This window comes from Xyrauchen texanus, chromosome 3 (genome assembly GCF_025860055.1).
Source record: "Xyrauchen texanus isolate HMW12.3.18 chromosome 3, RBS_HiC_50CHRs, whole genome shotgun sequence".
NCBI lineage: Eukaryota > Metazoa > Chordata > Actinopteri > Cypriniformes > Catostomidae > Xyrauchen > Xyrauchen texanus.
The window spans coordinates 53741801-53768321 of NC_068278.1; the positions used below are offsets into that span (position 1 = coordinate 53741801).

Consider the following 26521-nt stretch of genomic DNA (forward strand, 5'->3'; position numbering starts at 1 on the left):
CCATATAGAATAAAACTAAGATTTGATAAGGTTACTAATATGACTGGAGTCTTCACCTCATGTGAATGGTCATCATTTCCTACATATATTTCAGAATTACAGTTCTTGTGGTTAGGAGTTCAACTTTTTAAATGAGGAAAAAAATTACTGAGTGCACCTTTAAACTAATTTTTGTGTCTAATATAGATAATATATTTAATTGAATTGTTATACATTTTTTATTTAATTAATATATGATATTTCATCTGCAATTTGATGAAATTGCAATAATAATTGCCTTTTGAATGTAAATTCCCACTGTACTTATTATTGTTCAAGAGTCTTTTATTGTAACATCAGTAAAGCTCGTTGAAGCGCCAGTGCGCATGCGTTAGCCCGCCTCCGCGTGCACGCGCTAGCTGAGTGCTCGTACGCGAAGTTTCAGCTTAAGTTTTGTCCTAAAATAGTCAGCAGCTGTGCGTGTCAGGTGTTTAAACAGGAATTTAGCTGTGTTTACATCTAGCCAGGTGAGTTAGCAACCGGTTTACTAGCTGTGAGCGCGATTCCGCCACAACTCTCAAAGCAAAAACAGAAATGTGAGGAGTGAAATCAGCTAATAGATTTTAACGACTTTAAATGTAAAAAAAAAGCCTGTGTTTTGATACAGATGTGTGTATTTAAGTGTTCCTTAATAAGATAACGTATGTTAGCAGATGTCTTTCACTTATTAGTGAACAATGCAAATTGTAGTTTATCATTAACTGGCTTGTCAATAAACTTATGTTGGTATAGCTTATGTACTTTGTATATTCTGAGTTAAAAGATTATATTTTTTCCCTTCGTAAACTGGTATTTGTTTTCCCTCTGTTTCTTTTCATGCACAATGGAGTTTCGGAGGAAGTAAAGGGGGACGGTGTGTATCCAGCCTCTAGTTATCAGTTAACAGGTGGTTTGAGGACTTCCTGCCATTAGAGATGCACTTTCAGTACGGTTTTGTTACATTTGTTTCCAGTAATGTCAGTTTGTAGCTTTTAACTTGGACGGTCAGCCCAAGCTGTTGAGTTCATCCTAAGAAATGCATCAGATAGTTAGTTAGTCAACAGGTTTATGTTGTTTGTAAGAAGAGGAGGAAGGTTTCCCATGCTATGGCAAGTGTGCTAGCAACAAAAATGGGGCTCAATTCCCTCCGGAAGAAGCAAGTCAAGACATTCAATGTCAGAATTGTTACAATGGATGCAGACTTGGAGTTCAGTTGTGAGGTGAGTGCTTTGCATGTATGCGATTGCTCTTACAAAAACTGTAGTGTTTTTCAAAACTCTTGTGTCCACATTGAAAATCTGCTATTACAATTTTGAAAAATGGTTAAACAAAGAAATGTTATGACTTATAATGAATGAGACGTATTAAAAACTTTAGGTCACTAATGAATGACCATTTTAACACCTGTGTATGAAGGGTCAGATTTGCTCTCCATTAAAGCACACAAGAACATTCTCAATTCATACTGGACATGAATCATCTGGTTTCACACAAATTTGGGGAGTCAATTCCAGCTCAAATGCATGCAGTTATGAGAGCCAAAGGGAGAAATTCTAAAATGTAAATGTTTCAATTCAACTGATAATTAGGGGTCCGACCCTATTGTATCCATATTGACTGTCTATTGTATTTGCACTGACTACTTTCTTATTATTATTATTATTAGGGGTCCAGTGTACATATTTAAAATTGGCATGCATCATCTCTGGGTCATGTGCTAACATATCCTTACAAAAACAATTTGACAAATCACTAAAAATAGCGGCAACAGCCAATCAAATTTCAGCAGCTAATAACTTGTGTTGCAAATGGCCGATCCTTACGAAATTTTACGGTGAACTTACAGGTTGCCAAAATTAGGCAGTATACCATATTTGGTGAAATTGTCCTCAAGGTGGTGCTATAATTAGCTAATTTGCATTTCTGCTGGATTTTCTGAAAAACCTACTTTTGCAAACTCCTCTTAGGCAGTTTGTCTGATTTGCTCAATTTCGCACGTATCATCTAGGGACCATCCTGACAAAAAAGTTATACAGCTTTTTGATTTGTCAAATAGTTTAGAAGATATAAGCCAATTAATTATTTGGGTTTAAACTGTAAATACTACTATGCCTTTATTTGTGTGCACAAGGTCCAAACATGACAAAACTTAAAACATATAGACACCAGGATAGTCTGAGGAGATGTGCTAAATTTCATACATTTCCTCTTGTCAAATCAAATAAAATTCTTAATTTCAACGGTAATTGACAGATTATGGATGTACTACTGGTTTTGTCCACTAGATGGAGCAGCTAGATAAGAAATTCTATTAAATCCTCTGACTTTGAGTTATTGTCATTGTAATATAATATCTGTGCAGTAAAATTAGCGAAAGCTATCCAACAAATGAAGAGCCCTATGAAATCTGTTTGTTTGTCAAGTTCAGTTTTTTCCTGATTTAATTGTCTAGCAATCCAAAATCTCATTTAAGAATGGTAAATCAAGGATGTATTACCAATATTGTCCACTAGATGGAGCGCCAAGACTAAAAGTCCTTGAAAATCCTCTTTGACTTCGCTTTTTGCTGTTGTACAGCAATCCAAAATCTATAATTCTTCGTCTTCTATTGTCATTCTAATAAAATTCTAATTTTGCAACTGTGATAAAAAAATCTCTTGGAAGAAATTTGACACAAAACAGCTGTCTCCACTGGATTTATTATGTCCAATCGATTTTGTTTTGGGCCATGTCCTGGCCATAAATGCTTGGACCCTGATGATTGCTGCTTGTGGCTATATTGCCATTTGTTATGAAAACAATATATTATGTTAGAATAATGTATATGTGCACTCAGATAAAGAGAAACACTGAGTTATGAAGTAATGACGTTTCAGCCATCGCATGCCTCTGTAGGTATTGGAAGTAAATTTTATTGTAGCCTAAAGCCAAATCTGTACTGGCAGTAATTTAAGGCTTCACATTAGAAACCAGTGGGAATGTAAACTTAAAGGAATAGTTCACCAAAAAATCTAAATGTTCTCCTTATTTACTCACTCTCATGCCATCCCAGATGTGTATGACTGACTTATGCAGAACACAAAAGATTTTAGAAGCACATCTCAGCTCTGTAGGTCCATAGAATGCAAGTGAATGGTGACTAAAGCTTTGAAATTCCAAAAAGTACACAAAAGACTGTTGGTGTCAAGATTTATTATGAAAATGAGTTACATTTTGGTCTGTTCTCACCCAAAAATGAAAGATCTCTTCAAAAGACATGGATTAAACCACTAGAGTTTTATGTATTTGTAACGGTATTCAGTAGAAAGGAGGAGGTGAGAACCGGCTTTTCAATATAAATAATAGGTTTAATGATAAACTTAAAAGACAACATAAACACACATGACGGACATGTCCGCTAACGGGTGTGTAGGATCACCATCCCGCCCCGCCCTCCGCCCTGCCACAGTATTATTTTATGCTGCCTTAATGTGCTTTTTGGAACTGCAAAGTTCTGGTTACCATTAATTTGCATTGTATGGACCTACAGAGCTGAGATATTCATCTAAAAATCTTTTTTTGTGCTCTGCAAAAGAAAGACATTCACATCTGGGATGGCATGAGTAAGTAAATGATGAAAGAATTAAAATTTTTGGGTTAACCATTCCTTTAACTTGAAGGTCCCACACTGTTGTTGGTTTAATATTTGTGTTCCACTCTCAGCTTACTGTCATTTTGCCCTTGAGGAAGGCATTTGGCTTGACCTGTTTTTCCAGGTGAGGTGCATCAAAGCTGTCTCCTCTAGCAGCTTTACATAAAAACAGAGACAGTTCAGTGGGCTTAAAGAAAAAGTTCTCCTAAAAGTGAAAATGTTGTCATCATTTATCAAATTTGCACTCATGTACTTCCAACCAGTACTATATTCTTTCTTACGTTACACACAAATTGGGTTAGGCAAAATGTTTGAACTTTTCTTTTGAATACAACTAAATTGGATGATTTATTTGTCCAAGCTTCAAAATGGACGAAAAAGCACAGAAAAAGGAGTCCATGTTAGGAATGTACAAAACTACCAATTTTCTTAATTTACTAGTCTATTGTTAGTTTGAACTAATCGATGTTAAGGATAATAATGTATAATTGGTCTCCGCTTTGGTCACATGACCCTGATCAGACACCTTTCAGGAAAATACGATGCTAAGCGCTAGTGTTGTCACGATACTAGAATTTCTAACTTCGATACGATACCTTGAAAAATATCGATATTCGATACCATTTTCGATACCACAGAGAAAAAAACTGCCACAATATTAAGAGGGTAGAACTGTCTAGAACATGACAATGAGGTATATTTTACAAGAACAAAATGTCCTGAGGTATTGCACTTGTTCAAAAGCCTCTCAGATTGCCATACATTCAAAAACCAATAAAGTGCAAGTAAATAAAAAGTGCAATCTTTTGTATTTCCAAGTCAAATCAAATCCAATCTCAATGTCAACAAAAGATACTTAAACGTCAAGGGGGGGGGGTTGGGGTTGACTAGCTTTCATAAGGTCTCTCGCTCTCTCCCTCTCTGCCGTGCACGCGCTATGTATGTTGTGTGCGCGCTATCTATGTTATGCGTGCAGTATGTTCTGTCTCGCATGTGCGCTATAGATTCCGGGAGATTTGAACTAAATTGCGGGCATCAGGGAGAAGCTATCAATATGCGGGAGACTCCCGGAACTTCCGGGAGACTTGGGATGTCTGGCTTCATATCAAAAATATTTCCAGATAGCACTCCTGCTGTGTTCTTTACATTCACTTCACTTTTGCTATTTAACCAGAGCGAATGAGAGGAGTGCGAGTGTGTGTGGTGTTTGTCAACGCGCCTTTGGAGAGAAGTGAAAGTGACAGCTCGGCTAGTATCGATACTTAGGGAAATTAGTATTGGTACCGTTCAGATATTTCAGTATCGATGTTTATCGAAATATCGATATTTTTGACAACACTACTAAGCGCAGCACTTCAACATGGTGACTAACGGATATTGAACAAAAAATATAGCATAAATAACTATAACATCTTATTGCACAAAACTAAGTAAGTGAAGAAATAAGAAAGGCTTCAATAAAGAACGCCACAAAACCGTGTTAGTGCATCGTATCCTGAATACAGGTTAGGGGCTTCATGTTAACTGAGAACTTGGAAGTCTCAGGGTGATCCTCGCTGCACAGTCACAAGCGCAGAACTGCAAGACAATATTGCTGTAAACATCTAGGGTGACTCTCAATGTGCGTTCTTTTGTTTTCTCGTGGACTCGTTCTACGTCATCATCCACTGCCGAAGTTCTATTCCAATCCTCAAGAACGCAAGTACTGAGAACACAGGAAATTACCCAGATTTATATTTATTTATTTTAAATTTGTGCAATTGGCAGACACTTTTATCCAAAGCGACTTACAGGGTCCTTATTACAGGGACAATCCCCCTGGAGCAACCTGGAGTTAAGTGCCTTGCTCAAGGACACAATGGTGGTGGCTGTGGGGATCAAACCAACAACCTTCTGCTTAACAGTTTAGTGCTTTAGCCCACTACACCACCACCACTCCAAAGGATGTGTCCTTGAAGTCGAGGATGCATCGGATGGTGGCTTGTGGGCAAGAACTCTGTACTATGATGGCAGACAAAGGACATTTATCATTTTTTTTCTTTCCTCAAAGAGTTCCCAAGAGAATTGCACTTTGATGGCTGTAACAGCAGCGGTGCATAAATGGACCCAACTTAAAGCATTAAAGAGATTAAAGTTCTTGCAGAGGGTTTTACTGTGCTGACTATTATTCACTTTTAAGCACAGCAAGCTATCATCATGCAAAAAAGCTCTCCGAGATGTTGCTTCTCTCCATTAATTTGAGAATTGTGTATCCAATCACCACCACTAAAAATATGAATCTTAGTATTCCACGTCACTAACTGACAAGTCAGTTGTATGATTGGTCGACCGACGTAGCACTTCCCTAGTCCATATGTGCTCAGTGGTGTCTCAGGCTCATTATTCCTGGTGGGGCACACACAATCACTTGCCTAACCAGCCATTGCTAATAATTTCAACTCCACACAAAACACCAATAAAACTTACAATTCCAAGTCAAAAAGCTCAAGTGACTGTGAAAAGAAACTATATAGGCAATTCGTCAAAGGCATGGATATTATTTCACCAACCCACATGAACAGCATAAAAAAATAATCAAAATGAAAGACACTGAATATTTGCAGTTATTGTAATCTAATACACACCAATGCATCAACAACACCTCAAAGCAACGAAATACAATTAATTAACACAATGAGCGGTGCGCTTTAACTTTACGCCTACCAGCAACATATTACAATAAAATCAGTTGCGCTTTTCTGCTTATTCCCAATGTTTTCTCTCTCTTGGGTGATGACATCTGCTTCCTCTCTTAATTGACAGACTCTATCTTTACTACTGCATCTACACTTCGTCTTTGCAGAACGCTGTAAAGAATGTCCACTTCAGGCATTCACTCAGAAAAAAACTGCAACAGCTGTAGGAATATCTCATCCTCTAGATGCATGGACAGACCGTATGCCTTACTTATGGTCACTCTGTCCTCTTTTCGAATTAGGTCCAGCCACTCCTTTGAATCATCGCTGTTTTCCCAAACAGCACTCAATGTTCTGCTTTTGAAATTCCAGTGTGTAGCTGGTGGCATATGGATTCGTCGAGTTGAAGTCTCGACCAGAACAGCTGTTCTTTTGGGTGATTTGGAAAAATTGTGTTAACATTATGTAAAATATGCATTTTGAAATGCCAGGGTTTGAAGATGATGATGCATCATTTTGGCCTCTCAAAGCAATTTCACATTTGCCACAAAATTTTAGGCATGATTATTCTTCCAAGAACATACCTGTTCTCCTCAGTCTGCTGATTGTGGCACTCAATGGCCCATTTGTTGCCTGCATCAAGCTGAGCAGCAACATTGGCCTTCCCAAGCAAACCAAGATGTATCGCATTTTCAACATGAATTCCACTACATCCTTAACACTGACTAGTCGTTAAAACAACTGGCTGACTAGTTAATTATGATAATTGGTAGTTGTGCACATCCCTAAACTGTAAAAAAAAAAATGTAAAGAAGTTTTTACAATAATAAAAAAACTGGCAGCTGTGGTTGCCAGAATAATTATTTAAAAATAGAGTAAAAATGTGAACAACTTTACAGAACCTGTATATTTGAGTTTAAAACTGTTGTAATTTACATGACCATGATGGCATATATATATTTAGTTACATTTACAGTAAAAAAAACATCATAAACTTGATATTAGCCTTCTGAAACTGTAAAAATCAGCTTTTTACATTAAGGTTTTGTTAATCGCCATAAAAAAATACAGAACACGTGATGTCATGAAGTTCACCAAAAGTGGCTCTTCCTGGATCAATGACCAATAAGCATGAAGTGACCGTGCTCCGTGTCACTCACACAAACACTAAACCCCATCAGGGTAACACATGTGAAATTTAAATAATGCAGTAAATATGAACTAAACTACGTCAAATATAAAACGGAACACCCCAATATACGTAACTCGATATTAAAAATAAGAAGAAACATAATTACCATAAAATATAATGAAATATGATGGGTCATGCAGGGAATTGTGGGAATGCACGATTATTGTTCTACTGTAATTTTAACCATAATTTACTATAAAAAGTACTCTGTTGTTTTTTTTTTTGTTGTTTTTTTACCATTAATTATACAGGATACTCATACGTTTTCATCTAAAAAAAATTATCTTTTTACAATATTTTATTGTAAAAATTACTATTGTCTTAAAATATATATAAAAAAATGTACTGTAGATTTTACAGTTAATATTTGTTTATCAATTAATGTTTTATTTCTGTAGCATTTTTACAGTCTTTTACCATTAAAATTAGAAATGTTTTACAGTGTAGTCAGAACGACATAAGGGTGAGTAAATGAGGACAGTTTTGTAATTTCTGTGTGCACTACTTTAAACAGCAAAAAGAAAAAAGGTTTTAGAAAGCACTCCGAACTGCTTGAGGAGAAAACAGGTTTACAAATTCACAAAGCAAACTGCTTCTTGGATTACAATTCTCTTCATTCCATGTATAAAGTTGTTTTATACAAATAGTGATACCAGTGGGAGATCTGCTGGTAGACATATGACTCCTGTGAAGCTATACTTCATTTGGACATAACATCCCTGGAGTGCCATGGAGTATAATGTACAATTATTTTTTACATAGAAACCATCACAGGGAATGTTTGTGAATTAAGGGCAAACAGATGGTGGTAAGAGAACAGTGTGACAGACTAGGCACCATCAGTTAATATCTCATAGGACAGGGTCGTCCCGGTCCACAAGACCCTGTCTACTGTCTCTCTATGCGGTCTGTGTTGCTTCTATATCTTCTCTCTCTGTTTTGGTATTTCACACTCATTAACAGTAATTCCTTTGGTGTTAATGGGATTTTGGACATGTTGTGGTTTAGTGCTCCGGTTTCATATGCATAACAAAATGGCTGTGGAGAGAAGAGAACATTTAATGGAAATGTTTGGTTTGAATTGCTCTGGTTGACTTATTAATGAAACTGCCATGTTGCATAATTGTTTTTGTGACACTGATTTGCTCTAAATATTAAAGGGATTTCCAGGCAGTGCCCTAACAGTGAAGTACAATGGGTAAAACAATCTGAATTGTTTAAAAGCAGAAGCTTGTATTTAATTTTTTTCAAAACTGTGTACTGTAACATTTATCCAGGTGCAATGCCTTGCCCCATTGATTTCCATTGTTAGTGGCATTACTGTAAAAATTAAGTTGAAATGACCCCAAAACATTCCTATAAATGTAATAAGAGCAAAAGCTGTCACAAACCGTTATTATGAAGTAATATCTTGGCAATTTAGAATAGAGGTTTTTGATCCATTCATATATTTTTTGCAAAATGTTCCCCAAAATATGCAAAATAATGTGATACATTTGGACTGTTTTAACTTGTATGTCATGATTCCGGTTGCAGTTTATTTTACAGTTTTGTTGTTAATTTTTTCCTAATCTCCACTTGGTGGCAGCAGAGATTTAGAGTACAGATTCTTATATTATCCCTCTCTCTATGTCACTCTCTCGCTTGCGCTCTCTCTCTCTCACTCTTTCTTAGCACACATGTAGAGATGATATTGCTCACCATTGATAGCTGATAATAGCCCAATGCTGAAGTCCATAATTCATGTGTTTCCAGTCTGTTTTTAAACCCTTGGGTATTCAGTGATGTCCTTTCAAAATGACAGAAAATGTTCCCCAGCCATTTGAGTAAAAAAGCCAAGTTCTGAAACTAGAGGAAAAAGCTTGAATGCCATTTTTTCTCAATTTGTTTGGATTGAATATGACTTCTCAATACAAATTTAGTTTGACAACAAAATTCTAACTACAATAACTTTAAGTTCTCAAGTAAGTATTCAAGACAAGGATACAGTCAGTAATAAAGAACACAGCAACAAATTATAAGCAATAGAACAATGATACAAATTAAGAAAACTGTGTTTTTTAGCTCAACTCAAGTTTTAAACCGCAGTATCAGTATTTAAGTCAACATTCAGAAATGGAAAAAAATATGAGATGTTTTTTTTTTTTTTATCATGTTATGTTGTTGTTTTGATTAATATTAATTTTACAAACCCTAGACAGAGGCAGGTCTATTTGCCAAAATGTAAACGTCAATTTCAATAAGAAGCATGCTTTGAGAGAAGCCACGGGTCAGTCAAATAGCATGTGGGCTATAAAAAGTGATCTTAAGATTCTCATTTTTGTGTAGTTTTTGTCTCAAATAATTTTTTTCTTTTGGCCTGTTAATGTGATCAATCAGTGGTTTTGTGACTGGTCAATAACAATTTCTATGAATGAGCACCCCTGCTGACGTAGTAAAAATTAAACTTGTTATTTGTTATTATCAATATCCGGATCGTTCAAATAAAGATGGTGATTTTATTGGAAAATCTTTTCATTTTTATAACCGCTCTAACCACTATCAAGGGTGTCTCTCTTTTGTACTTGGATCAAAAATAGACATGCAAAGGAATGCATCTGTATTTTTGTTTTTGCTGTAGGCTTATATCTATTTTAAGCCATGTCTCCGTTTTGATAGGGTTGTTAACAAGACCGACCACCTTTAGCTTAGTCAATATAATCTGATTTGGTGGTAATAGCCTGCAGCACAATTGCGGTAAAAAGAGAGTTTGACTTTGAGGTAACTGTTTTTGAAGTTTATTTATCATGCTGGTATGGCTTGAATTTTTTGCTATGGATTTTATTGACATTTTCTATACTTGAAGAGCCACAACTACTAAGTCTTCACTCACTTTTCTACACAAGTGCTATGCAAGTGTTTGTACCAGGCTGACAGTCGTCCTTGAATGCTGCCTGAAGGGGATGCATCAGCATATTTAATTGGTTGGACTCTGGATGGCAGCATACTGTCATTTCTCATACAAAACATTAGGAAAACTTGGCCTTGAACCTGTCCATGTTATGCTAATAAAGTTTGTATCGGTAATGATGTTTGCAGTACTCAGAGGAAGTTGTAAATTCTCGTCACAGGTGCAAGTTTGTACTGCTCAATGCCATAAATTTGAATAATCCAGGAGGACATAAGAGATGTATATTGTTGATGAGACAACATTTAGTATGGCTGAATAGATAGAACAGATTGATTCCTGGTATACTTGAGGAAACCCTATTAAAGACAAGCCAAATCAAACACGATTGCTTACACAAGGGAATCGTTCTCAGTATATGAGTTTTCTAAATGTTATTCCATTGATTTACTCCTGCAGATTGCATTCCTTTTTTGTGCTCTGTTTTTCAAAGTTTCTATTAAAATGACCGCTCCATCCAATGTCTGAAACTAATCTGGCCATGTTTATCTCTCTAGTTTATTATTTACCAAGAAAATGTATGGTTGCATCAGCTTAATGTTCCAAGTGTAATACAGTTTTGTTTTGTTACATTAAGGCACTTACAATGGAAGTGAATGGGTCCAGTTTAAAACATGATACAGTTTCAAAAGTATTGCCACAAGACTTAAACTTTATACATGTTAACATGTTTTATTGTGATAAAATTGTAAAGTTATGTCCATTATTGTTGTCATGACAATGATGTAATGCCAGTAAATCCCTGATTTTTATCATACTAAGCACGTATAATGTTGGCATCTTGTTGCTATACTTTTGAAACAAAATGTTTCTTTACGAAATTAAAAGTTACAAATTTCACTATTAACTTTCTGATAAATTTCATAGTGTTTGGTACGAATTAAATGGATAGTTCACCCAAAAATGAAAATTCAGTCATTGTTTACTCACCCCTGTGTTGTAATAACCCTTTATTACTTTATTTCATTTTCTTAACACAAAGAGAAATTGTGAAAAATTATTTGTACTCAGTCATACAATGGCAGTTTATGGTTACTGCCTCTTCAAGCTTCAAAAGAATGCGAAAGTATAATTCAGAAGTATAATAAATTATTCTATGAGACTCATGATTGTAATGAAATCATACGATGTGGTTTGGTGAGAAACTAACCAAAATCAAATGTATTATTTAGTGAAATGTTCACTGACCATTGATCTGCATTGTTGTTCTCGTGCTCTATTATGAACATGCAGTTCACACTGCGCCCTCGCGACATTGGGGCTTTCAAGCAAAAATTGTTTATTTTAAAACCGGTCCTCAGTGATTGCGACAACCGAAGACAACACAGCAGCACACAAAACAGAGAACAGAACTTACTAAACATGTTTGAAGAGATTTTAGTCGAAGAATTAATGCATTTCTATGCCCAGCCTTATTTTTGGAACGGAGTACTCAGAAATCGAACAGAAACATAGAGTACAGGCAGCCACAGTCACACCGTGCCCTTAACCGATGGCAAACTGTACGTGATAAAAGGTATATTTTCTATGGTAATCAGTTTTCGTCCTAACCAGCAGTGACGAGTGATGGTACATTCTATCGATCGCTTGTAAACTGGCACTTGTCCAAAAGAAAATAATAATAAAAAAAATAACTAAGGCTGGGCATAGAAATTAATAAGGGTGCAGCTGTGTTGTGTTCTGTTGTGGCTTTCCTTTGGTTCAAAAACTTTGTTTATTTCCTGGTTGAAATTTGATTTTGAATCACAGATTTTCAATGTGGTCTCAGACTTTTGGACTCCACTGTACGTTTTTCCATTTTTATTCTTGTTTTGCTGCTGCAATATTGATTCTGTTCATGTACACAGGATATGCACAAGACAAAGTCATTTTAATGAGAAATTAGCTACTGAGATGCCTGCTTAGCCCTTCACCAATTGAATAAGCAAATTCATTTCCAACCTTTTGTTGCAAGTCGGGTTGATAAAAGATGTACTGATATGTCCGAAAATGAATGAATGCATTTGCTGACGTTGTTGACTTTGTAATGATGCTTAGTTCTTCTCCCTTGTGTCCTCATAGTCTGTCGAAATGGGTGAATTCAAAAAAATGTTGTTGTTCATTATGCTGTTGCTGTTCATTTTTGTGGTCAATCTGAATTCGATTACTCTACTGCTATCCTTAGGGAATTTTTAAGTTGCTTCCCTTAAATTGGTTGAAAATTGACACATCCAGCCTGCAGCTTAACATGCACTTCTTTAAACCTTCATGTTACTCACCTTTTTGCTTTTTTAATCTCACTTGGGCAGCTGAAGTGGAAAGGGAAGGATCTGTTTGAATTGGTGTGCCGGACGCTGGGACTCAGGGAAACCTGGTTCTTTGGTTTACAGTATGATGTCAAAGACACTGTGGCATGGCTGAAAATGGACAAGAGGGTATTTTCCCTTATCATAAACTTTATTGCTCTCGAAGATAGTCTGGGGCTGTTATAAAAAATGTTTATCGTTATAACCAAAATGTAATGTCTACTATGAGGTTTGTTTTAATCTATATAATTAAAGCACCATGGTACAGTTAGAATATCAGATGGTAAAACTATAGCACTGAATGATTACATGCTATTCCAAGGTTCTTCCAAGAATACCATAGAACTACAGTGCATGTCCCAAACAAAAACATGGTAGTACCATTGTAAATTTTTTGTGCTATTTTGTTAATGTGTATAAAATCATTTTGAAAATTAGCAATTTGTAATAAATTGAAATAAGCTCCACAATTGTTGACAAGTCTCACATCATGTCTCTCTGTATTACTGTTTTTAATAGGTTTTGGATCATGATATGCCCAAAGAAGAACCTATAGTATTTCATTTCCTGGCCAAGTTTTACCCAGAGAATGCTGAAGAGGAGTTGGTACAAGACATAACCCAGCACCTATTCTTCCTACAGGTGAGTCCATATCTCAAAACAGTCAGCTGGTGGAATTGATTGAATTTTTTCATATTGATGGGAGAGTAGAGAAAGTGACAGGAAATGATGGGTAGAAGTGGTTTGACTCACATTTCCCACATAATCATAACAGCTCACCATGTTGGAGCATGTACACTTACCGAATTAACCCACATGCCTTGTAGTATTTCAGAGCAATCTTTACATGGCAGAAATAATGGAATTGAAAAGGAAACATTAGAGAGTTATAGTGAGCCGCTTTCAGAGACAGCATTTAAAGGCATCATGGGTGCACTCCTTTCACAAAGGCTGTTCCAGAAGGTAGATACCTTTTTAAATATACTGGCTCCTAAAACACCTCATTTAATTAATAGCTAGATGTCTTCTGTGGCAGCATCCTAACTGAAATGGAGCCTCATAAGAGACTGATTTGGAACACTCTTCATTGGTAGCAACTCCATGCATCATTTAAATAGTGGTCCTCATGCACATCACATGAGAGTCTCGACTCTCAAGGGCTTTCAATACAGGTGTGACAAATATTTTGGGTAAAAAAAAGTCAGTTTTATTGATACTTTTTAGCATTGAATGGATTTATACATTAAGTAGGTTCTATATTCTAAATTTCTCTCGCTTCGTCCACCATATTGGGTAAATTTTCCACCGAGCTCATCACGGTGTGTTCTGGGAGTTGACATTATGGTCTGAGATTATTATTGATATTATTAACTAAGTTGTTAAGAACTGCATACATTGAGTGTGAAATATATTTTTACACCAAATAAAACTTAAATGGTGGTGGTTCTCCATCTGGATTGCTCGTTTAGGTTAGTTTTACATAGTGTCTCGATAAGATTAACTTACAACAGCTTTAATTATAAGGACTGACTTTCTGGTTAACCTAATGGCTTGCTGAAGGAACCAATAATGATGGATGATCTCAGTAGCTCTTCCAGGAATTGAACCTGTTACCTTTGATTTTAGTATACTTTGTAAGGCTGTGTGTTCGACTGTGCACTAGATTAAACGGCATGCTGAAAAACAAAGTAGACCCTAGCCTTAACTCCACCATGCTTTAAAAGGAGTAGAAGAGAAGTGCTCAAATCACGAAAGCACAGAAAATAATTTTATTGGCCTTTTGCTTTGAGCATAAGTGTTTTAATTAATCTTTGAACTAAGCATTGTTTGTTCACAAAAGCAGGTGACGATGTATTGTTGACCTGAACTCAAAGCTATTTCATTTTAATGGGGTTGGCAGCAGAATTGAGGCTCATGTATTGGGTTTATCCATGCAGTCTTTTATCAGGGTGGGTTTGTGGGCTGTGCTGTCTGCAGGTTCAGTGCTCTCCTCCTTTGTTCTGTGTGATTGTGTTCAGCCATGTGGAATCAGTGTGCTCCACATTGGGTTCTATAAGCCCAGGGGAATACCTCCCACATTAAACGTCTTCCTGCCATGATTCATTCTTTCTCAACGATCAGAACTCGTTAAGCAATAAACACAATTATGAACAAATTATCTATCATTTGATTTTTGAGCAGGTAGTTACCTTGGCATTTGGTGGTTAATAAGCACCTGTTTTGAATTAATTGTAGAAAGTTCATAACACTTAACAATAAGATTCCATTTGTTAATTTTAAACATATTAGTTTGCACGAGCAAACATTGAACAATACTTTTACAGCATTTATTAATTGGTTAATGCTAATTTTAACATAGGAATACATTTTTAATATCAAAAGTTGGATATGCTAACATTAGTTAATGCACTATGGACAATGAACAATTGTATTTTTATTAACTAATGTTAACAGATGAATAAATTCTGTAAAAATATATAGTTCTTTGTTCATGATACCTAATGTATCAACTAATGTTAACAAATGGAACCTTGTAGTATATTATCGTTCACACTAAAATGCTAATTATGTTACCATTTACATTTTGAAAACGGTGCGTTGCGGACAGTGGCTACAGAGCTGTTTTGGCGCACTCTGTCACGATTCTGCAGGATCGTGGGTAGTGTAGTTATTCCACTATTAAACTCATATTATTAAAATTGTTATTAAAGTGTTTTTTTTTATAATTTTGTTTTTATAAGAAATTGAAAGTAATGACTGATGGTTTTAACAGAAAAGTATGCCATTGATAAACGCCCTCAGAGCTCACGGTAGGTTTGAACTCAAGTACTGGATCAGTCTGACACCCTGTCTACACTGGATGAATCTGCTGATGTGACACCTCAACGGCTTGAGGCTGTCAACACTAGATGAAGTGAAGCTAACATTTTAAATGACATGTGGAAAGCATGAATCAATCAGCTTTGAGCTCCAGTAGACTCCAGCAATGGTTAAATGTGTGAATAACCTGAATCCTACTTTACTTTCAAAGGAAATCCAACTGTAACCATTTACTTACATTGTTTTATGTTATTGTTGCTAAAACTATCTATACATGTGTTTTTATTTATTTTATTTAAGACAGACAGGTTAATAAAAGTGGCTGGAGTAGCTACAGTATGTCAGAAATAGTATGATGCAACGGTCACTTCTAGTGCAAACAGTATCATTGATTGTAATGGGATCTATTTGCTTTTGGCTGTTCGCATCTGGTATAGACGTGTTGTGATTTGTGAATGAATCTTTCAGTACGATTTGTGAACTGGATCAACTGGTTCATTGAAAAGGGCCAGCCGAAGAGAAAGATGCAGTTCTTTTTAATAAAAAGATATCGGACCGAACTCGTCCTCGAGTTCAACTTACTGAATTGCTATGGTTGCAGCGGTTCTGGAGTTAACAGATAACTGATGGAGAGGATCGTAAGTGAATAACTACACAAAGCTATTGTTTGATTTTAGAAAACTTGGAATATAGGGCACAAGTAAAAAGTGCTTTTTTGGTGTTTTTGTTATTTTTGGAGCTTCACAGACTTGTTTTATAGAAAAGACCTGCAAAGACCAAATATCCCATTTTCAAAGTCATAGGGTTTCTGAAACGGTCAGAATTTAACTTTTCCATTAGGGGCAATATTTGATTTCCTGGGGCATTTTTCCCCTTTTGTAAGGAAAAGTTTTCCTAACTTTTATAATTGACTACTTTTATGTCAAATACTTCAATTTAATCAATGACTTCAGTTTGAAAAATGAGAATCAAAATTAACCAATATTTGTAGATCTGGGTCTTCAGTGTCGATTCGTTTGGAAATATTTCAGTTACCATGTTAACAGGCATGTTATGTTAATTGCATATTGCCTGATCATCACTGCATAGTGTTCATTGTGACAGAAACACACTCCAGGATTCCTTTTTTTTTCTTTTTTTTTTCTTCTTTTTTTCTCTCGTATAACATCCATCCATCTGGCACATTTGGCCCGTTGAAGGTGAGGCTTTTCAGATAGCAGCATAAGTGAGATGGGCTGATGATTAGGGCAGAATACACACATTCACCAGTGCAGTTTATTTTGAATGAGAGGAGCAAACTTTAGCACGGGATCATGACACCCAACTGATGCAGAGCGAGAGAAACTGAGTGCTCGTCTGTGTGGGTGGATGGTACTAGGAACCGCCATTGACTGCAATATCTACACGGCGTGCTATAAATAATGTTCAGCTAAAATTTAAATGATCATGATATGCAGTTACAGAAATACTCAAATCAGCCCGTCTGACACCAATAATCATCCATGCGATTTATATAATCAGCCAATTGTGTGGCAGCAGTTCGGTGCTTAAAGTCATGCAGATATGGGTCACATCAACCATTAGAATGGGGAAAAAAATGGGATCTTAGTGATTTGAACCATGGCATGATTGTTGGTGCTAGATGGGTTGCTTTAAGTATTTCTGTAACTGCTGATATCCTGGGATTTGTACACACAACAGTCTCTAAAATTTACTCCAAATGGTGCCAAAAACATTCAGTGAGCTGCAGTTCTGTGGACAGAAATGCTTTGTTGATGAGTGAGGTCAACAGAGAATGGGCAGACTGGTTTGAACATGACAAAGACTACGGTAACTCAGATAACCTAAACATAAACATGTATAGAGTATTGAGAACTTGCATATCCTACCCTGTTTTACTGAGAAGCAATGTTAAGGCCATGTTGAATGTGGGCCCCTGCCTGTTTAAGTAAGTGTCTGTGATGCATGATTTATTTTGAGATTGTGTGGGTTTCTTTAGGTATGGGGAAACAGTATTAATGTTATTTGTTCAGGTCTTGAAAAAGGTCTTAAAAAGTCATAAATTTGATTTGAAAACTCTGGAATAGCATCTCTTGAGTCTGCACTGTTTTGGTGGCATGAGGGGATCTACACAATATTAGGGAGGTGGTTTTAGTGTTGTGGCTGATTGGTGTATGTATTTGTTGCTATTTGTTGTTGTTAATAAAAAAAAAAAAACCAGGAACTCATTCAGGGGACACTCTTTGCCCCCTTATTTTGAATTTCAGTGCCATTTTTGCCCCGAGTCCCTGTTAATTTCTTACCCTGTTTGGAATGTTATGAGGGTGAGGAGATGTTTACTGAATGTTTTTTTTGGCAAACTATTCTTGTAACTATTTACAGCTCAGTTTCGCAGACAGTTGCCATATTACCCAAGCATTGTGACTACAATTGTGACCTAATGTTATATTGTGGCTATTTGCCCTTTTAATTTACAGTGCTTATTTCTGACTGCTTTAATGTATCACAAAGGGCATGTGATGAAGATCCAAATTCCCTAAGAAACACGAGTAGCTTATCTTCGCCCGTAATTCGAGATAGACCCATGAGCTGCTTGTTCAGAATGGCAAAGTGCTCTGTGAAAATATGCAATGAACTTTCGATGCTAATGAATTCTGGGGAGAGATTAGAGGATGGTGAGTCTGTTCTCTCTTACCCTCTACCCTCTGCTCATCTGTAGGCTGGGATAGAGCCATGTATTTTGGTGTGCAGATTCTGTTTAAAACTGCTCTCTTGGGTGAGCTCTTATCGTGTACAGCCACCCTTCCCAGGCTGCGCTTTTAAAGTGCTGTCACATTTATAAAGCAGATTGAAAAAAGCCGTCTGTAATAGCCAGAACCCTTTTGACCAGTCACTGACACATTGAATTCTACTCTATTTTTGTTTTGTGTGTGAATGTTTCAGCCTGATAGTCGTGTGACGTATAAAGAGCAAGCAGGATACATTTTTTATAAAGGAGAATATTTAAAGCAATTCTCAGAGGGATAGTTAAATTGTCCCTTTAAAGATTGGCATTGGATTTTGTTGTTGTTGTTGTTTTTTTTTCATTCATTCAAACTTGCGGTGATTGGGCCTTGTCATTAGGGCTGCAACTAATGATTATTTTTATAATCGACTGATCTAACGATTATTAGAACGATTGTTCGACTATTTGGGCGATTATTGCAATGATTAATCATTAGCCCTTTACTTTAGACTTTTCAGCTTGTGCCCGACTTAAAAGGTTGTATTAAACGTTCTTACCGTGCGTTCACACCAGAGGCGGCGAGAGCGTCAAATCGACCGGAAGTCATTCATTTTCAATGACAGCCAGCGTTTCTCAGCGGCGAGAAGCGGCACGGCGAGTCTTGGGCGGTGTGGGCGTCAGATGAAAGTTGAAGTGCAGTCAACATTATGGTAATGAGCTGTGACACGGTTCGGCGGCAACCTATTGGAATATAGAAATGCTCTGCTCTAGCAAAGTCTAGAGAACACAACAGTGTAAACTTTGGTTCCCACCAAACATTAGTTCCGAAGATAAAATGGAGAAACTAATTATTGCCGTGGCGGATTTCCCAGTAATATATGATCAGTCCCTGTTTGCTTACAGGGATATAAAACAACCAAGACCACAGTTATTATTACAAATGTATTTTATTTTGATAACAAACAACTATAATTTTAATTACTTTCTGCCATCAATCGATTTCTTATTTTCACATTTTAAAGAGTTCATGAGGATATACGCTACTTGTGATAGGTCGGCAAAAATAAATGGTCGACATGTCTGGATGTTTAAATTGCGGCCCCTTTAAATATAGTTCACAAAACTAAGCATTCTGAACAAACGTTGCCGCCTATTTCAACTACATCATAGCGTCCATGAGCATCATCGAGCGTTGAAGGCAGGGCAGCCAGAGTGAATTTTGACGCTCTCGCCGCTTCTGGTGTGAACGCACGGTTACTAACAATAAAGACGACAGAATCATCTTTTAAAAAAACCTCGAAATGACAGTCACTGAATTAAAGGGGAAAAACTACTTGGATTTTTATTGTTTCATTTACAAAAAATGTCTCCTATTGTTAAGTGTTTTTGTCTTGTTTTCCATTTAACATTATTTAAAAACCCTTAAAGCAAGATACATTTACTTGAGCAACATATAAGATATTTAGACTTGCTTTAAGAGAATATGTCTTAAAATGATGTGTATTTTTTCACTTGTTCATACTTCTGCCAGTGCAGTAAAGAACAAAATATACTCCTATTCAACAAATGCTCTAAAAGCAAGTCTAAATATCTCATATGTTGCTCTTCAGGTAAATGTATCTTGTTTTAAGGATGTTTTGATATTTTTAAATATTAAAATTAAATATTCAAAATTCTACGATAAAAATGTTTTCTTCTGTGGTATAGCTGCTAAAGTAAATGTTGTTTTAAAGAGTTTTATTTTTTGCATTGTATAATGGGCTAAGAAGACAACACCCTCTCACCTTTTTGTTCACTTGATTTCGATCCATCTTTAATTCACAAAAAAACAAACTACTCCTTTATAGAGCTGCGTATCGCCGATTTTCGGCACCATAAGATACACACCGTGACACTCGTATTATAATTCACTATGTCGCGAACAATCACTACAAGCAAAATCTAGCTAGCGCCAGTGAGCATCTCCCTGTGAGACAGTGCATCAGTCGGGAGAAGTTTGAAACTCTCATGCTGTTTTTCACGCAACTTATAAGCGGCTCTGACCGCACAGACAAATGCCAGTTTCGGCATGTCACAACCCGCTTATTATTTGAACTTTAATTAAGGATGCATTAAATACATTATGCAATGGTGTAATTGTTTCCTTTTTAGATGCTCTGACCACCAGGTACGGCTCCGCTTTATTTCACGACGATTTCTGCTTCTGTATTTACTTTTTTTTTTAGCATTTTTGTTTTGTAATACTCCGCGATCTACATCACCTTAATCTGTTTTGAGAGTGGCTGGCCTGCGAGCTGTTCTTTCTTTCCTCTCCTCAATCAAGTGCAAGCTGAAGTGCTGCTCTCCCTCATCATCACTAGAATTTCACAAGATCTCATGTTCTGCTAAATTAAATCAGACGACTATTAGACAATGACTTTATATTGTCGACGTTGTCGATAATGTCGACTAATCGTTTCAGCCCTACTTGTCATTAAACTTAGTTTATTGGCATTCATTTTTGGTTTTCACCAAGAAGTTGTTGGTTGGCACAATGACCAGTCATCTCCCATGTGGTTGCATGTTTAACTGTAGCTTATTTGGCAAAGCTTTAGTATTTTGTCATCTTAATTTGGCACAGGATCCTGACTGGCAATTAAATTCTTAACCTTTAAACGTGAATGCATATTTATACATCTATAAACTGTGTACAAAAAACAGCCCTTTGTACTGTTACTCAAAGAACAATTCTTTTGGTCTTAAAGTTCAGGGGTCCACCTTTGATAGCATGAAGTCAGGGTCTAATTTCATTATATGGATTAATTCATTAGCATATCAATAAACTTTTGTACCATGTACTGTACTTGCCAGACAAGAGTCTCTAGATCTCATGAGTCTATAGATTTTTGTTGTATAGTCCTACTTGATGCATTACAGACACTGTAATATCCAGCAAATCTTCTTTCATTTGTTAATTCTTTCTTGTCTGTATTATGGACACTACCATTACATTTTTACAAACAGTTATGCAATGATTTCAACCAGATTAAAGAGTCTGCACTAGTATTCTAAGCAGGAGAATTTTGGTCCACCTGTTTTCCCCTACATCCCTATTTAGGATTCAACTCAGCAATCTTGTGGCAATGAATGTGTTTGCTAGGGCTGGGACTATGCGTCGACGTAATCGATGACGTCGACGCAAAAAATACGTCGACGCAAAATATGCACGTCGATTCGTCAGACCAAAACAATGATGGCGGCGCCGGAGAGTAGAAGCAAAACGAGTGGCTCCTCAGACTACCAGAAGTGCAAGGCGGCACGCACTCGTTCATCTAAAGTGTGGGAATTCTTTAATTTAAAAGGAAAAAATTATGTGATATGTCGTCTTTGCAAAATGGAGATGGCTTTCCATTCTAGCACCACGGCAATGCACCAGCACTAGGGCTGGGATGACGTCGACGCAAAAAATACGTCGACGCAAAATATGCGCGTCGAATTTTCAGACCCAAAACAAAGATGCCGGCGCCAACACGAGTGGCTCCTCAGACTATCAGAAGTGCAAGGCGGCATGCACTCGTTCCTCTAAAGTATGGGAATTATTTAATTTAAAAGGAAAAATTCCGTGATATGTCATCTTTGCAAAATGGAGATGGCCTTCCATTCTAGCGCCACCCGGGAGCAGCCGCAGATGACAGAGCACCGTAAGTTTTTTTTTTTCAACTCCCCACTTTGCACTCGATGTTGGAGTAAGCTATAATACGTTGTCGACACCTAAAGTTTTCGCTTATAGCTATTAATCAGTGGCGGCTGCTGGTCTTTCAAAGAGGGGAAGCTCATTTTCGGCCTACATTATAAACTTATTTAAAAGTAAATTCTGCCCTACGTTCCTTTTCGAGAAAATGCACTGTGACTCTGTCGTACCAACTAGGCGTCTTTTCCAGTGACTTGACCAGTGTCTTCTCAATGGCCAGCAGAGCTAGGCTGCTTAAACGACCTTGGCCCATTGTGTTACTTGGCCCTTGTTGGATGATTCACTACTCTCATCATGTCCCCTAAATGACAGCTCCTGTCGGCCAAGCAAGGATGTTACATCAATAAGGCGGTTTAGGAAGGCCCTGTTTTGTTTGACTGTTTCATTATGTTTAGTCACTTGAATGCGAGCACCTTCATTGATTGCATGCTCAACCCTGATCCTGCCCATGCAACTTTATCTTGCACATGCACTCACATGTTCATTGCTCTTTTCATGTCTTTTATATGCCCTGTCAAAGTTAGACAGATCTCCAAACCCCACTTTTGACCAAACAACACATCCGTGAGATGGTTTCATCAAGAGGCATGGCCAGCAGTACATTTTATTTGTCACAGCACTTCCAGTCAGCCAGCTAACTTTGTCATACCAGGAGAGCTGAAAAGACCTGTTATTTTTCCCTATTTTTTGCACTAAATCAATCTTAGGTGTTGATCTGCCCTGCTGTTTAATTCTAATTTTTTCCTCGTAAGGAAGACTTTCAAATGGCTTCGCCAAAATCAGGTCGACAATATTAGCACTGTCTGCCATCGTGCGCAGTTTCACCCGTACGACGCTAGCCTAGCCTACTGTATGAATGAATGAATGAACGAACGAACGAACGAGCGAACGCTCTAAAACAAAATATATTAAACTTGGTAAAACTGAAACAAGGAATGTGGTGTATAATTGTGTGAAATGTATTATGCAAATTGACTAGCAATTTCGCCAAACAAATATAAAGAAATAGGTTGCAGCAGTTTGTCTTTCGACTACACTTGAGAAATCCGCGATGGGACTGAGCGTGAAATGGCTTCAGTGACTTCTTATAGTACAGATTCGCTGTCAATCAAAAGGAGATGCAGTCTTTCGACAGATCCTCCAATCATCACGCAGAAGCCCGGAGTCCGGGCCAGCCCACTCCTCATTCACCCCCAGAGACGCTGAGCGTCCGTGGGCGGGACATAATCGCAGCATTTATCCAATGACCGTCTATTTTCGGAGCACTGAAAAAAACTGTTCAGAGCAGCCCCATTGAAGTCAATGAATGCTCGGCTTCAACAGGGAAATGCACTGACGCTACGGGAATGTATGAGAAGTAAATCGAGTCAGCCGACCTGCTATATGTAATGTAGCTGATTCTGAACGAACTCGTCTTCGAGATGAACGTGTTCTAACGCATTTTTAGTCAATAAATTGTTTACACAATAGTACATATTTGACCATTATTTTTTTGACATTATAGGGGAAGCTGAGCTTCCCTTGCAGTCTTAAAGAAATCCCCATTGCTATTAATAATGTGCTTATAGCTATGAATGTCGTGAAAAATACATAGAGGACACTGACAACGCGCTGACAGACAGGACCAAGCAGGTAACATTTAATTAAGTCTCAACTTTCAAATTTGGTCATTCAAAGAAAATTAAACCATAAATAGGCCTACTATTTTGTGGCTCTTTAATGTGTCGTGACAGATTGCCTCAGTTAAAGCTGCTCGTGAACCGATCATCTTTACCTTGGTTAATTTATAGCATCAAATAGGCTAAACATGAATGTAGCCTACATCAGAAGGACTGTTGTTTTAACCGCGGAAAGACGTCAGTACAGTAGCCTACAATCCATTATTCAAATTCAAATCCACCGACGTTAATCTTCTCTCTCCTGACTACTTTGTCGGACAAAAATGGCGTATTATGATTGATTGATCAGATCGCCAGTCAATCAAACTCCCGGCAAATGTTTTTTTTTTATTTTTTTTTACATTTTATACACCCCTACCCCCGATGAAACGGGTATTACCGGTGTTGTCACAAGTCGATTAATCGAATCAAAATCGAATCGGACTGAAAAAATGAATCGTTAGATTAATCGATGCATCGAAAAAATAATCGCTAGATTAATCGTTTAAAAAATAATCGTTTATCCCAGCCCTAGTGTTTGCTCAAGCTCTGAGCCATCTGCTGCTTCCAAGAGTTTTTTTTTAATGACCCTGAAATATTCTGCGTTTGCTTTGTAGCTTCAGATCTCAGCCATAAATGATGTCTTGGCTTTGGAGTCCATAGAGCTGGAAGGATACAAGCTTTGCAGTCTTGCTAATGGATAGCCGTGACCATGATAGCTTTAATAAAAGCAGTGTGCTATCCATAGATTAAAAATGTACCTGCCAAAATATCTAGTCCTCAATCAAGTATTAAAGGTTGTAGCAAAGGATGTTAACTTGTTGCTGATCTGTTTTGCTATAACAGAAAGAGATCCTTATAGTAGGGTTCATAGACCATGTCCACACTAATACAGTGCATTTTCAGTTTAAAATGCAAAATGTCGAAACGCTCCTTAGTACCGCATACTGTACTTAACTGATATCTGAAAACGTATTAGTATGGACGTGACATTAGTGGCAATTTAACTGAATCCCAGTTTGCCTACTACCAATTCAGCATGTAGCAAGATTCTGAATATGTGGCAAATAATGTCTCCATTTTATTAATAATGCTGTCCTCTGTTCTGAAATCCCACAGGTGAAGAAGCAGATTCTAGAGGAGGTGATCTACTGTCCTCCTGAGGCTTCGGTGCTGTTAGCCTCGTACGCCGTCCATTCTAAGGTCAGCACTCTTTCTGACACACCTGTGTTTTTTTTTTAAACCCTTTTCTCTTTGATAGACACACAGATGTCAGAGCTTAACCTTAACCTTCTGTGGACGTCCTTTCAAGGTCGGCATCTATCCCATTACACTCTCAGCACAGACAGAGATGCATTTTATTAAGCGGGTGTCAGCTTGATTGACAGCTCAGGGGCAAAAAGAACATGCAATTTATCCAAAAGCCTTGGCTAACTGCGCACGCCTTACCTTGTGCCAATTTAGAAATCCCTCTCTGTTTCTCTCTCACTAATGTCAGACTCAGAGGAACACTAGATGGCTCTAAAAGCTGGACGGAATCAGCTGAAGCTTTTGTTTTCTTTGTAAAAGCAGTTTGTTTGTTTACCTGTTCAGTGAGCCTTGTGCTGCTTGTCTTTTCATGGTTTCTCTAGGCTTTTCCTTAATTTTTGTTTAGATTTTGTTGTACATTCAGGCAAACGTTACTATGTGTTGTTTCAGGTTATTATCAATGTGACCAGCTGGATTTGCATAATGGGTACATGCTTTGAAAATACACTACAAAGCTGAACTGGGTTGTTGGTATAATGCTGATACTATTTAATAACATTTAATTATAGCATATTACGTTATACATTTACATAAACATTTATTTTCAATACTGTTTATTCAAAATCTTCCCCAAAAAACAATGCATTATCCACAGATGTACAGTCTGAAATTGCATTTCTTTTAATCAGCCAAGCATATATAATTATATATAAAATGATCTTGGAATTATTAAATGCACCGTGTAATAATTTCTTTTATTTTTCTTTTGGTTCCTGGGTAGTAAGTGTTATTTCCTACTTGCTTATGCCTCAAAAGTATAGAAAATGGCTATTATTCCCCACAAACTTTGCTTTTGTGACCAGGACAGTGATATTTTTAAATGTACCTATTTTCTAGAACATTCCAGATAGATTCAGCCTCATTCTTGTAAATTCTAGAACTTTCCAGTAATATAAATGGTAGTATAAATACAGCCCATTTTAAGCCCACCAATTCAGTTTAGTTCCAGCTGCCTAAGTGGATACATATCTGCATTTTTCTGAGATTGCATCAAGGTTGCAAGCATCCGGCAGATGCATTTTGCTATGTCTGTGGCCAATTTATCAAGACAAAAGCAAAAAAGTACTCCATGGAACCACCTGTTAGATGTGTGAGGCTTACAAGGCGTATTTTGGCATGCCTGTCAGGGATCAAGACAAACCCTGGGCACCTCATTTCACCTGGGTAAAGAGAGCCATGAGGTTTGCAATCCCAAGAATTTTGGTGGAACCCATTGACCACTCAAGCAACTGCTACTTCTGCATGGTGGACCCTTCCAAACTTCGGACTGGCAAGAATGCACCTGCTATCACGTATCCAGACCCATACTTCCTCAACCAAAAAGACCTCAACAACTTAATTAGAGATCTTGGTCTCACCAAGTCCAATGCTGAGCTTTTGACATCTAGGCCCAAGCAGTGGAACTTGTTGGATGAAAGTGTGCAAGTCGCAGATCAGAGGATGCATCCCCAACATTTTTCCAGCTTCTTCACCCGTCAAGATTGGCTCTGCTTCTGCAACAATGTGACCAGTCTGTTCGAGGCAGTCAGAAT

General features: G+C 37.3%; 1 protein-coding gene across 4 annotated transcripts in view; it reads left to right on the forward strand.

Annotated features, from left to right (window-relative positions):
• Positions 1 to 387: 387 nt before the first annotated feature.
• The window catches only part of nf2a (NF2, moesin-ezrin-radixin like (MERLIN) tumor suppressor a), a 52016-nt gene continuing 25882 nt past the window's right edge, over positions 388 to 26521 (forward strand). Inside the window, exons 1-6 of one of the 4 annotated variants that reach the window (XM_052104962.1) lie at positions 388 to 506; positions 869 to 964; positions 1104 to 1238; positions 12752 to 12877; positions 13268 to 13390; positions 24801 to 24884. In XM_052104962.1, coding sequence (XP_051960922.1) covers positions 1125 to 1238; positions 12752 to 12877; positions 13268 to 13390; positions 24801 to 24884 — 447 coding nt within the window. In that variant the 5' untranslated portion in view covers positions 388 to 506; positions 869 to 964; positions 1104 to 1124. Of the gene's footprint in view, positions 1239 to 12751; positions 12878 to 13267; positions 13391 to 24800; positions 24885 to 26521 lie in introns of all 4 variants that reach the window. The other 3 variants (XM_052104948.1, XM_052104956.1, XR_007968614.1) reach the window with 3 other exon arrangements.